Source organism: Maniola jurtina, chromosome 6, assembly GCF_905333055.1.
Source record: "Maniola jurtina chromosome 6, ilManJurt1.1, whole genome shotgun sequence".
Taxonomy (NCBI): Eukaryota; Metazoa; Arthropoda; class Insecta; order Lepidoptera; family Nymphalidae; genus Maniola; species Maniola jurtina.
This window is the reverse complement of record NC_060034.1, coordinates 13,302,200-13,316,698: the sequence shown is the minus strand read 5'-3', so window position 1 is coordinate 13,316,698 and position 14,499 is coordinate 13,302,200. Positions and strand designations below refer to the sequence as shown.

General features: G+C 36.1%; 1 protein-coding gene across 1 annotated transcript in view; it reads right to left on the bottom strand.

Moving 5' to 3' along the window:
* LOC123866041 (nose resistant to fluoxetine protein 6-like) overlaps nucleotides 1-14,499 on the bottom strand; it is a 29,867-nt gene that overhangs the window by 3,693 nt on the left and 11,675 nt on the right. The window contains exons 3-7 of the mRNA XM_045907371.1: nucleotides 12,419-12,612; nucleotides 11,653-11,917; nucleotides 9,982-10,142; nucleotides 5,518-5,686; nucleotides 2,758-2,951 (exon numbers count right to left, since the gene is read on the bottom strand). Coding sequence (XP_045763327.1) covers nucleotides 2,758-2,951; nucleotides 5,518-5,686; nucleotides 9,982-10,142; nucleotides 11,653-11,917; nucleotides 12,419-12,612 — 983 coding nt within the window. The remainder of the gene's footprint in view (nucleotides 1-2,757; nucleotides 2,952-5,517; nucleotides 5,687-9,981; nucleotides 10,143-11,652; nucleotides 11,918-12,418; nucleotides 12,613-14,499) is intronic.

Below are 14,499 nucleotides of genomic sequence, written 5' to 3'. Positions count from 1 at the left end.
ACAGGTTTATATAAAAATATTTACTTGAATGGTCCAGTTTAAGAAATTAATTCTAGTATCGACTATTCTCACAAATTAGTCACATCTTAATCACATCTTAATTTTTATATCACATTTTAATTTTTTTCTGTGATGAAACCACAATTTACGGTTTTCGGATTTATTCCGTGATCCTATAAGGGTTCCGTTTTTACTTTTGAGGTACGGAACCCTAAAAATCAAAAAGTACATTATAGACTGAGTAGGTACATCGTGTACGATGGATACGAAACCCTTCGCATGCGAGTCCGACAATGCATTTGACCAGTTTTTAATAAGACTGCTAATTACTTTTCAAAATAACATGTAAACCTATCGAGTAGTGACATGAGCAATTAGTAAGTATCTACACAGGAAAACCTCGTGATTTACATCTCAAATTCTATACTAAATCAAGATTATATCTCAACTCTCGAAGTATCTCAAATCGTTTGATGGATTAACAAGTCACACGTTTCTAACACTAAAATGTGTACATTTTATCTTAGTTATAGGTACTTACCTAATGTAACACCTCGCGATATTCCTAGCATTTTGTTAACATAAATATGTACTTATCTACATTAATTATTTACTTGCTACCCAGCTTAAAAGACAAACTAATTCAGCTATTTACACGGCAAAGCATCAAAAACGTATTACATGTGTATTTTAACATTTTCATTACTGCTATGTAAATTTTCACAGAAGGTAGGTACAATTATTTAGCTATTTATTTTACAGGAGTCCCTGAGGGACTCAAATAAAATAATTAAACATTTATGTTTTACTTTTTGTTTAGATAAAGGTAGTGCTAGCCTAGCGATTTAGAAATCAGCTTTTTATTTGGGGAATTTCGGAGTTCGAGAATTGAAAAAATGAAAAATATTTATTTATAACTCTTTACATTGCCTTAACAGTAAAGTACGGTAACAACTGCGTTAGTTGCAAAACTGTGTTGCAGTTGTTAACGCCCACCTCCAGATTTACAAAATTAGGTACTTAAGAAAAGGAAAGGAACAATATATAACGATGTTAAAAATCAGTACATGTTATGTTAAATTAATATGTGTGTGTAAATCAGTGCATGTTATGTTAAATTAATATGTGTGTGTACACACACACACATATTAATTTAACATAACATGCACTGATTTTTAACATTAATAATTAAAATTAAAATACACACACACACACACACGTGTGTGTGTGTGTGTGTGTGTGTGTGTGTGTGTGTGTGTGTGTGTGTGTGTGTGTGTGTGTATGTGTATGTTATAATATTAAAGCAATCAAATAACACATTCTTAAGCAATAAAGGAAAACATCGTGAATGTGTGTGAAATCCGCTAATCCATACGTCTTGTCTGTCGTGGTGGCTTATGGCCTGCCCATGGCCTAAGCCCTAAATTCTTCTGATTCTGTGCGATGGGGAGGCTCGTGCTCAGTAGTGCTCTGGCGATGGATTGATGGTTGACGATGATGATGGATAGGTATTAAATAGACTCGGATGCATATTGACGCATATTGATTGATTTTATCCTACGAAGAAGTTAGCGTTGGGTATCCAAATAAGGCTGATCTGGATAAAATGCAAGGCTGTGGTTTGTACAGGAAAATTTTATATAAATTTTCATTTACAGTATTATACGTATTTTGTGAGATTAGATCAACTTTGTTTTCAACCAAATTCAGGTAAGCTTTTACATTTTGTAAAATATAAAAATAAACTGCTTTGATTTGTTTGTTTTGGTAGCTGGTATCTTTATGGATTGAGATCTTTATGTTCCCAAGTCCGAACGATTACATTGTTTGTGCTGTATTGTAATATGATTTAGGATTTAGCGAATTACTTATACGATATTTGCCGGCCATGTTGACCGAGACTGTAGCGACTGGTACGATAATATTTGCTGTTACAATAAATATAATGTTGGTTATCCATTATTTATACAAATGGTAATAGCTTAATAACATTGTGTACCTATGGTTCGGTTAAGAGAATTTTAGATTATAATTATTTCAGTCGGCTTGCCTTTGGTTTCAAAGTAAATATAACAATTCTAATTTCTATGTATTCTCAACAATTCTATTTTCTATAATTCTAAGTTAAACAGCACCAAAAACTTGACTCTGGGTCTGAGCGACTACTACTAAATACGTACATAGACTGCTAAAATACAACCCTTCCTTTTTGCTTTGCCGTAGTCGGGTAAAAACACTAAATAGGTGGGGTGGTGAGAACCACCGATAGGTAGCGTTAGTAGTTTCATATTCGCTGAAATATAGTAAAATTGTTTTCCACTCGCTTGATTTATATTTGAACTCAGAATTTTTTCTTTCATTCTAGATATCGTATATCTAGCGGGATGGGAAGCAAAAAAAAATCAGCGACCACCACTTTTTTGGATGTTAGGTACATCCATTTTGATTTCGTTCATTTAAAATGTCTATACGTCTATATTACAACCTCAATTATCAAAATCGGTTCAGAAGTAGTTAGTCCTACGGTAGAACATACATAAATACAAACATACATACTAAAGTCATAACCCTACCTTTTGCGTTTTTTTAATTTATAGACTAGCGTTTGACTGCAGTCAGACCCGCTGGCATGTGGTGATGCAGCCCAAGATGGAGTGTGTTTGTCTAGAAGATTCTTATTCACTCTTGACTTAAAGGATATTAAGGCAGGTAACCATATCAAGGCATTGACGTAGTCGGGTAAAAAACAATACTCACGAGATTCCATAATACACGAACATGCTGATGTCGTACCAGTGGATCGCCAGGTATCTGAGAACGGTGGACGCTGTGGCTACACCCAGTATGAGAGCCAGGCCGAGGGTTCTGAACTTCCACAGTAGCAACATGAGAGGAAGCGTTGCCACGTACAGCTGCATGTCCATGCCGATTTGGTGTGTGTGGGTTAAACACTGGAAAAGAAGAAAAGAAAAGAATTTCTGAAACTACCTATGAAAATTAATAGATATAAAAAATGCCAGTGCGAGTATAACAAGCGCACGAAGGGATCCGTACAATCGTACAAGAAATAACAGTTTTTAATTTTTTTAATGTTCATGGCGGCCATTTATTTTATATTATTTGTTGTTATAATGGCAATAGGAATACACACTGTGAAAATTTCAACTCTACCTGTTACGGCTCATGAGATACAGCCCGCTGACAGGCAGGCGGACGGACAGACGGGCAGACAGTGGAGGGTTTAGTAATAGGGCCCTGTTGGCACCCTTTGAGTACGGAACTCTAAAAATGTACCTACTTAGATCAAGCTGAGTGGGTAGGTGGATAGGTTTGTATTTAACATTTCTTTACGCCCCCATTTCTGTAGCGTAAACTGTAAAGATTACGCCGAGAATTTCCCGAACAGACGATAAATAATCTCCTAAAATAACGTGAAATGAAATATTTAGGGTGAAGGGGTTAGGTTGGCTTGACCCAGTAAAATACCCCGAGAAACCCGATACCTTTTGTTGAGACTCGCTCCCTGACGATGCTGTATTTACTAAATGTTATTATTTTAATCGCATAATAGCATAGTGGTTAAGAAATCGGCCTGTTTTTCGTGAGGTCAAGGATTCGATCGTGGGAATGCACTTTTTAAGCAATTATATTATCACTTGGTGGAAGAAAACATCGTGATGGAACATTCATGCCTGAAATAGCTCCAAAATGTTCCAAGATGTGTGAAGTCTGTCAATCCGTACTGGATCAGCGGGATAGACTATGACCCTAAACCCTTCTCATTCTGAGAGGAGACACGTTTTCAGCAGTGATGCTGAATATTATTTTGATCCCCAAGCCCGTGACTTCAACCCCATAGTTTGTATAAATCTTGGTTTTCTGGGATCCTTCCTTGGAATGCAAGCTATCTCTAGATACTTACCAACTTTCGTCAAAACGGCTTAACAGATAGACCGTGAAAAGCTAGCAGACAGACAGACGCACTTTCTTATTTATAATAATATCTTAGCATTTGAAGTCATTTTGTCTTCAGAAGTTAGAAGGCAGACAGACCGACACACAAGTGGAATTCACCCAAGTAAACTCAGAGATCAGAAAAGCGAACCCTGTTATGGTTCACTTGAGGTTAGATGACAGCATTAATTACTGAGAGCGACAGTTACCGCTAACCCACATCCATTCATCTCGCACCAGTAATTGGGTCGCCCTGACACACTGACAGAACACAATGGTCTCCAAAGTGCGAACTCCGCAAAAACTCCGCGCTTCGTAACGTATCATGTCATCATATTACTACAATTACATTAAAAATAAATGTAATAATGAGATTCCGCTGTCCTGTTTGTCTGATGAAATCTGTTTGAGGGTATTCCTCAAATTTTTTTTACTGACTAGCGCTTGGCTGCAAACAAATCTGCTAGCAAAATAATGATGGAGCGCGCTTGCCTAGAAGTTGCCTATTCACTCTTGACTTGAAGGTATCCATATTAAAAGTGGAAGGGAAAACTGATGCCGGAATGGGGTTCCATATTCTAGCGAAGTTCATTCTCAAATAGTCATAATATATCATACTACTAAATAAGATTCTTAGTACTATCCAATACACCTAGTTTCTCCTTTCATCAAAGGTTGCCTGGTGGAGATTGCTCTGAGCAATAATGCCGCCTTTGTATACAATTGTTTTTAGTTTCTTTGTTTTGTCTTGGTAAGTACTTATATAAATAAATTTGAATTTCACGATTAAACCCGTTTAGTGCACCTTAATTTAGAAGGTATGGTTTTAATACTATATTCATATGAGATGAGCAAAGTAAAAAGATGAACTAGTATTTTAATAAGTGGGTGACACAGATGCAACGCGATTCTGGTTATATAACCCCATGGGAACAATGAATAAGTTATTGTTCAATCGAGTGTACCTATTCTTAGTTATTATTTAGCGTTATTGTACTTGGTGAATTGACTTTGGATGAGTTTTCCATTGCTTATAATGGACCTTCCGTAAGAGCCATTCCTTAAAAAACTCGTAAAAGAGCTTAAATTTGTATCTTGGGGACAATAAGTAAAACCCAGAAGCCAGCAATGAAATAAGCAATTTGAATGATACTCGTATCAATCGATTGTCTGACTTATATCAGGTGGTAACTAATATAATTTGGTAGCTTGAGAATTGCATTTACGGCCAAAATCCATGATGAATCTTTAATTATGTCGATCATGTCGATAGTCAGTAACATCGTTATTTGTCAAGAACGTCAAGAAAGACCATACAATTTGTTTTTTTCAAAATATAACCACAACGTTGCTAAGTAACTTATCGACCGATTACAGATAAGTATGCAGATTTGGATAAATATTTTTTTCGGCCGTTAGAAATGGCCAAAAAGTTTATTGAGCTCCTTTTGTCTATAAAAGCTTGGGCTCTGTTGCTCCGTAGTGGGGTGATTCAAGGAGAAACCAACTGACAAATACTCTCTCTCTCTCGTATTTATAATATTAGTAGATGAATAAACTCACCATCTCCTCAAAGCCGAAGTAGTTGTGTATGAAAAGAAAGCTTTTCCACATGTTCTTCTGGCAAACTCGGCTGTGCTCTTCCACCACGAGGTTCCACTGGGGCCCGTTATTGACGTCAGGAAGAATGTAGGTGCAGAACAGCATTATACTGAGAAATAGCGGGAACAGTCTGCAAAGATGAATTGATTTTGTTGACTGCAAACCTGCGTAGGCGATCTTACAGGGCAATTATAGGCTGCTATTATATTATAGGGTTTTTTGGAAGTCAGGTTGTCTGCCAGTACAGAGAATTGGTGAAAGCTTATAAGACAAATAATATTAAAAAAAGAGGCAAAAAATGAGCCAGATAACTTAAAGCCTGCCTTCAGATGAGGCTAAGTTAGTTGCAGTTTAGTATATTGTTACAGAAAATAGGGAAAATCTAATACTTAAATATTTTAATTCTAAATTTCTAAAAAAATGCAATCTTCTAAGTCGCATTTGCTATAAAAAATAGTTATAGTAGCGGTATAGTGATGTTAATAATTCACTACTCTATACAAATAAATATATAAATCAGTACAAACGGTGGGCTCGCGCATATAATATGACATAAACTTACTAGCGTAGTTACTCATATATCTAAGTTACTGTAATTTATTATTAGATACAATTATTTACGTTTGTTTTTAGTTGTATTTTATTAAATACCAACCTACTCGTATATTATAAACCGTGTTAATAATTGCATTATTGATTTTTTTTACATGTTACTTTAATACAAAGGTTACTTATAATTTATAAACCACCGGCAATTAATAATAGTAGTATAATTACAATTAATAGTATAATTTGTATCTACGCTACGTAGGTACAATACGTGATGCTGAACATAAGCTACAGCCGTGTTTGTTAAAAACTGTGTTACAGGTACAGCTATTAACGCTCACCTCTAGGCTTAATTGCTTACAGAATCACTAAAGATAACATAATATTATGATAAAACGAATAATCAAAATATTTTTGACTGTAGTTAGAATGGTTTAACCAAGAAAGAGGCTGTTGGCGTAACCTAAACGCAATGTTGTGATTTTAAGTTCAATGTAAGTTTAGTAATGTCTTATATCAGATTTGTACAGCAATATTTCAAGTAAATAAATTTATTTTTACTTATTTATATCTCTTCTATGAAAGATTTACGTAATACTTATCCATGACTATAATAAATTGGGATATAGGTACTCGTAGATGCTCGGTGAGAGAGTAGATCTGAATCTTTAGATGGACAGAATAACAGGATTATATCCTTCAGTACTTCAGTGGGACGCACTCAACCATGTATAGGTAGGTAAACTATAAATAAAGGTGCATGCAGGATTATTGCAAGAAATTGTAGTAGTAAATTGTATTAAATCTATAATATATAGATTATATAGATATAATAAATAAAATTGGAGTGTCTGTCTGTAATTTCGAAATAACTACCTCATATTAATCTCATATGGTTATTTGAACGATACCAACACTGAATCACACGTTTTTAAAATTTTTGTCTGTCTGTCTGTCTGTCTGTCTGTCTGTCTGTTTGTCTGTCTGTTTGTCTGTCTGTCTGTCTGTCTGTCTGTTTGAAAAGGCTAATCTTTGGAACGGCTGAACCGATTTTGACGGGATTTCCACTGACAAGTAGGGGATTGACCAGGGAGTAACATAGGCAACTTTTTTAACCGACTTTCAAAAAGGGAGTTGTGTTTTCCTACCTATGTACACCGAAATCTCCGAGATTTCTGAACCGATTTGCGTAATTTTTTTTTAATCCCACGGGAAAGTTCTCACGGGATTTCAGACCCTAAATACACGCGGGCGAAGCTGCGGGCATCAGCTGGTCTATAATATATAGACTTGTAAGATTTGTATTTTTAAGTTTTTATACTAATGCTGATCTAATTCCCGCAACTTCGTCTAGGGTAAAGTACGGATAGATGCCGCAGTGGAATAGACGCCCCGCTTTCAAAAATCTAACTTCCCAAAATCGCTACGAAGAATTAACAGTTTTAATAGATAGCTTAGGCACCTCTGTGGTGCCTTATTTCCCGCTGGTCAACTTGCAGAACAGATCCGTTTCGCGTGTGCATGTGATCATCTCCGCAACAAACGCGAATAACGCTTGATAATTTCAAACATAAGTAGGTATTTACTGTTGCATAACTTTGCAAGTACCAATAAATCCCGTTCCGTTTTTTTTATGTCAATACGCTAGTTCATTAAGTGCTTACTCACCTAGGTGTTAATCTCGGTTTTGTATTTAATTTAGTTAAAAATGAAAGGGCATCTATGAAAAAGTTAAATGTTGAATTATTTTTTGTTGGAAAAGTTTTTTTGTAGTTTTATTATGGGTGTGTTTGGAATAATATTAAAAACATTTTGGAATTATATTCAAAACATTATAAATAAAACATATTAATGTTGTATATTTTACTTATTTTATACCATAGGGCATTCTTGGCATTTGCATGGCGGGGCGTCTATCCCTTCAAAAGGCATCTATCCGTACTTTACCCTATATGTATTAGAGTTTTTAAATATTCCGTGGGAATTCTTTAAGTTTCTGGGATAAAAAGTAGAATGCAACCTATTGGTTTGACGGCTAAGCTGGGAAATGTGTTTGTTTATTGGTTTGTCTTTCAATCACGCCGCAACCGAGCAATGTGATTTTTTGCATAGATATGCTAAAAATCTGGAAAATGATATGGGCTACTTTTTATCCTGGAAAATAAAAGAGTTTTTCCGGGGTATTTAAAAAACCTAAATCCACGCAGATGAAGCCGCAGCCATCACTTAAGATTTTAAGTAGAACAGTTTATACTGGACACTACCCTCCATCTGTCCACTTGTTCAATTCATTCCTAGCAGGAATATACCTACATAGAAGAGATCGCTTAATAACGACAAGACCATTTTATTGTACCTTCTCAATACGTGTCTAGATGTCTTTTTTTTAAACCATGAAGCTATTAAAAGTCCATCTGTGTTTTTATTGTATGCGATAAAGTTTATAATATTTATACAATGCTACTATTTTGTATGGGGTCTATTGGGCAGAATGACATAAGTGGGAAATCGAATGAGATAATCAATCTTGAACATTGTTTTGTTATTTTTTTGTTTCTGTTATATAAACACATAGATATGTCATAAACACGACAAAACCTATTCATTTTACCCACCCACTTATATCATGCTATTAAAGAGACTTCTTTATATCTTGAGTAGGTAGGTACGTCTACCATTTATGATCTTTATAGGGCGATACGATGACTCGCTTTGTAAGTTGTAACTCTGAGTTCAATTTTCGGCAATATCAATTTAACATTCTAATTTGTTTCAGAAGTGATTTTATTTATTAAAAAATTGCTGTAATTGGTAAAATCATATAAAATCATAGAAGAATACCAGCCCCATTTTTATCATATTTTCCGTAGTAGCATAGTAAATTAATTTTAGGTCAATAAGTTCGATATTGTTATAATTTACGGTTTATAGCCATTTAAATTTGATTTCAAAGTGGAAGGATTTTATTAAATCTAAATTAAATTATCATTACTATTTTTATTAATTACGAGACAAGAATATCATCCAAAAATTGAAAAAAAAAAAAGGTTTAACGCACATGAACTCTGCACTCAAAAAGTCTTTGCCCCCGATCTAGCTAACCTAAATTAATATTGTAATTTGATAGTCGTTAGAAGATATTATATTTGGACAGAAAAAATGTGCACGTGCTTATATTTAAATTGGAATTACCTAATGACTTCAACTATGACTCACTAGATTTTCTTGATTACTATTTAATTTAATTTTTGTAGGTACATTTTACCTATATGAAAATTTTTGTGTATCATTATAGCGTCAATCATCTTAATGGACCAATTTATTTTAAAGTAGTTAAATGCCTCTTCTACTGATAAAACAGCTGACCTATTTTTTAAGCTAAGAATCGATCTGGCTGTTCAGCAGTGTTATATGCTTTTGTCAAGTTTAAGTTTTTTTTAAATATATCAAAGGATTTTTTTTAAAATAATTATCTTTGTTGAAAACAAGTTTTTTAAACACTGTTAAAATCAGTTGAACACAAAAATACCATAAATATTTTTTTAAACATATTTCTTCAATTTTTTTAAAGTACATAGTACACATTTGTTGTGTTCCTTAAAAAAATACTTTTTTCCCCCGACGCGAGCGGCTTATAAGCCTTCGAACGGAAGTACTCGTATTTGAGAGCGCCTAGTCTTATCACTTATCACCATCATCGTCAGCCCGTGGATACTGTTGTGCATAGGACCTAATGAACACCACTATCCGGCTACATTCAGCATCCAGCTCTCGTCGGTTATGTCATCCCAGATGCATGTAGATTGTAGATCGAGAAAATTTTTGGAGGATGCTTATTGCTTAGCATAATTAAGAAAAATAAGTTCATAAGCTAACCTGAACCACCTGGCCAGGAGTCTGTTCTTCATGTCGATGGTGCCTTTCCTTTCCAGCTCTTGGAGCAGGTTGTGTGCGTTTAGAAACCCGCTGAGATAGAGAAAGCTGTCCGTGTATACGATTGCCGAGCGACCGATCACAGCCCATGGCATTCCGAATACCTGAGGAGCATTGGAGTTGGTTGTACTATTTAAATTACTAGGAATTTGCAACCCCCATTTATTGCATGTAAAACCTGTTTTTTAACCCCCGGCCCAAAAAGAGGGGTGTTATAAGTTTGACGTGTGTATCTGTGTATCTGTCTGTGGCATCGTAGCTCCTAAACGAATGAACCGATTTTAATTTAGTTTTTTTGTTTGAAAGGTGGCTTGATCGAGAGTGTTCTTAGCTATAATCGAAGAAGATCGGTTCAGCCGTTTGAAAGTTATCAGCTCTTTTCTAGTTACTGTAACTTTCACTTGTCGGGGGTGTTATAAATTTTTAATTTACACTTGTTAGTGTCTTAGAACCATAGCTTTTGACCAATGCTTTTGACAGATAGCTTAGTAAATGCTGATGACATGTAAATCAGCTCGATAATGACATAGAGAGAGCCAGCGCGTGCCATACCTTCGTTATTTTATAAAAACTGAAAGTTTCTCTATACATTATCCCCAAAACAGGGAGGAACGATTAGATCATCATGACATTATTTCTAATACTATTCCGAACAGAATATATAAAAAAATAGACTTTATACTTTGACATAAGATTGTGTAGACCTCTTTATTATCTGTTATCTCTCAAAGCCACGATGATCTAAACTTCATAGTCGTTAATAATTCTTCCCTGTGTTGGGGACAATACGCAGAAATATTTTCAGCTTTTATAAAATAACGCAGGTCTGGCACGCGCTGGCTCTTATTTCAATATTATTTAGTGCCTATCTACTGATAAAGTCTAAAGCCCGTGCTAAGGTCGTTCATTGTAAGTATAGTGGCTTGGGCATACTAGAATTATGGTAACATAGAGTGTAGGATGCTGATTTGCAGATGAACCTTCTTGATATTATATGAACCTATAAAAATTAGATGTCACTGATTTAAACTTGAAAGCTTAGCTATGCATTTTAAGCATGTACTACGTAAGCAGTGTTTTACCTAGTATGCTTTTAATATCTGTCACTCAACTGCAGTTTAGGTTGACTTGAACAGGTCAAGGTGGCTTCCAACAAGGCCCTAATGGCCGGAAATACTATTACTAAATGCAGGAAGCGTTTGAGATGGAGGTGTGGTTAAAGTTACGATTTGCTTTGCGTGGGGCGTTTTGTATTTAAGCGGTACCTAGTTCTAGGTAATAAATGATTTAGCGATTTAGGTATACTACAAAGTAGTCGAGTGTCAGATGTCAGTGTATTTCGGCTATGGCACTAATATGGTTGGGATGAGTTAAGCTTCTTTTTAGCGCTTGGCTGCAATCAGATCTGATGGTAAGTGATGATGCAGGCTAAGATGGAGCGCGCTTGCCTAGATACTGACCACCCCCTGCTTACCTCTTCCAGGTTAGCCCGTTTCCATTTTAGAGGGTATCATCACTTACCAGGTGACATTGCAGTCAAGGGTTTACTTGTATCTGAATTTTAAAAAAGCGGGCTCGAAATTGCCGACATTAAAAAATGGTAAAATCACTTACCTCAGAAAAGCTAGTTTTATTCACATAAGGATTATGGGCCATCGCCATGGATTTGTGTGCGAGGAGCAGAGCCACAGCATTGAGTCCCCTAAATGCGTCAACCCCCTTCACTCGAGTCGGCGAGTCTGTCAAGTCGAACACTTTCCTCAAATTGCGTTTCAAAGAAAACGCGTTGAGAAGTTTCTCGAAGTTTGTTCCGCCCTCCTTCCCGTCGTCCAGCATTGTTCCCAAACTCAACAATAGGATAATTGCTAGAAAAAATGTACTGAAACAGAAATAAGAGGGCTTGACAACATTTTAGCTCTAACTAACATCCATAGGTTGATTTTAAAATATGCAAGTACAACAATATGATATTTAATGATAATCTTTAATTTATTACAATGAGAGCTCTGACTACATCCCTGGCATAGTCTTATAAGTGAATGGTTCCGGGTTCGATTCTCGGCAATTTAGAAAATATATTTGGTCTCGAAATCGGCTCTGCAGAGCAATTCAGAACACTCGCTTCGGTAAGTTATCTATCGCCCAGTTGGTCTGTGGTCTGGCTTATGGGAGGATTTGGTCATGGCTAGTTACCACCATACAAAGTCAGCTTATCAAGCCAAAAAAAGCGCCAAATTCAGAACCTTTTTGAGAGTCGGTTAAAGGTAATACATATTATAATGTAGATTTAGTATAACATCCTGCCGTGCGGTTTCAGTGCGGTCAGTCTTTATGTGAGTCTAACAATACTTAGTACTAACTAGTATTAAAAACTACTTACATAGCCAAAGATTTCCCAAAAGAGTATGGCCTTTTAACGTTCTTAACAGTGCACATGGTGTTTTGAACTCTCACTGAAATGTCGAGATCAGATAGCTTATAGGATAGCTCATCTTCCAAGTCGAAGCTGCTGCATGAACTTGGTATGCATACTCCCCATAGAATACTTGAATATCTTGGAAGCCGGTGACCCATCTGAAAGAAATAGGTTAATTTTAATTTTTAAAGCCAGGGAGACGCTGGATTCAGGCGGCGCAAGCCCGTGGCGTGGGAATGTCCCCAAAAGACATACCTATCTCCAGCAATGGACGTCTAATAATGATAATGATGATGAATAAAAAGAAAATCGTGATGATTAAAGGACCCGACTAAGTTCGTTGAGGGCTTCTCAGACCATGGCGCGTTTGGGACCCTTGTAGTTTAATCAATTATATTTATTTCGTTCACATCTATTTATTTTGTATTTTATAAACCATACAACTTTTGGTATGGTATGGTTTTACAGAACCATTTGAAATGAGCACAGTATCAACGATGCAAAAAGTTGCAATATCAATATACTGTTCGCTTTTGTATGAATTGAAATCTTTGTAGCACTGTAATACCGAAATAGGAGGGTAGCAACCAGCAATAGCATTGTCCGTGGAAGCCTTCCAGTAAACAGCTGCACTTCGCCCGTCTTGGTCAAGGGCCATTGTATTACACAATAAGAATTGTGATTGAAAATAAAGCCAGAGACCAAATAAGCTGACAATGTGGACGGTTGAGCTCCTCCGCGGAATATTAACGAATAGTCGGACCTTGGAATTTGCGTGATCAAGATCCAGATGATACAGGCGCTGCACGAATATCTTTTTATGTTTGTCTGTATGCGATTGTCATTTTTACACGACTTCTGTAGGTATGCATGTTTGTGAGTGTTATTCCTGTACATCTAAATGCCTGAACCGATTTGGATGTATATGGGGTATCGTTAGAATCCTTACATCGTACTGAGTGACACTGGCCATAATTTACATAAAAAATGCAATATGGCAGGACAGTCATATTTTTAAATTTTTAATTGTTTGTACCTGTTTGCTGATGCTTGTGAGTTTTTAAAAGTTTTACTTTATTTACTTTTGCTGGCATAATATAGTAAATTAAAGCTGCGTCATTCGGGCCGGATGTGACTCCATCTCAGCTCAATTTGCTAGGCTTTTATCATGACTAGACCATATTTATGATTTTATAGTAACTGGTGCATCTGATACTCGTCTAGTTTGAGAACTATGCAGCGCATTTTGACTTTGCTCACATTTAAGTTAAAACGAGACAGCGTTATGTCGCTGCCATTAAATCTCCTTTTAACTGAAACTTAGGGCGGCTGAGCAAAGTCAAAGTACATTCTATAGATCTCAGCCTTAGTCAGCTGCGCTTTGCGAGATCTCGGCAAAGCTTGTGCTTTGACTTGACGATCTATAAAATGACCTCTTCCTTTCTGGAAGTTGGTTGCAAAATTTCACCATTCTGTTCTGAATCACGATAGGGTACACGACCTCAAACGTCCGGCGAGACTTAGCATTTCACGTGGGTAATATTACGTTAGGTTACGTGATCTGGTTAAAGACCCAAGAGGATAAACTAGGAGAAGGTCACTGACGTCGATAACAGAACTGATCTGGTCCGCGACTTTGAGATTCTTTGGCTTTTGCTGCAATAATTTTTCAGTTATTTTAGAGTTACCGCCGTCTTCGTCCGCGTGGATTTAGGTTTTCTAGAAATCCCGTAGCAATGTTACGGAGTTAAAGTAGCCCATACCCATGTTCGGGATGCAAGCTATCTGAACCTTTCTTCAAAATCGGTTGAACGGATGGACTATGAAAAAGAAGCAGATAGACAGACACACTTTCGCTTTAAAGTACCTATAATATCGATTATGAATGGATATGGATATTATTTATTTTATATTCTGAGGTTTTGTTCTCAATTTACTAAGGAATTACTGACAGGTTGTGGCACATGGTATATTATTTGTAAACCATATACCATGTGCCAAAAACTGTGTTACAGTAATTCCTTACACCACAATGCGGCAAATAA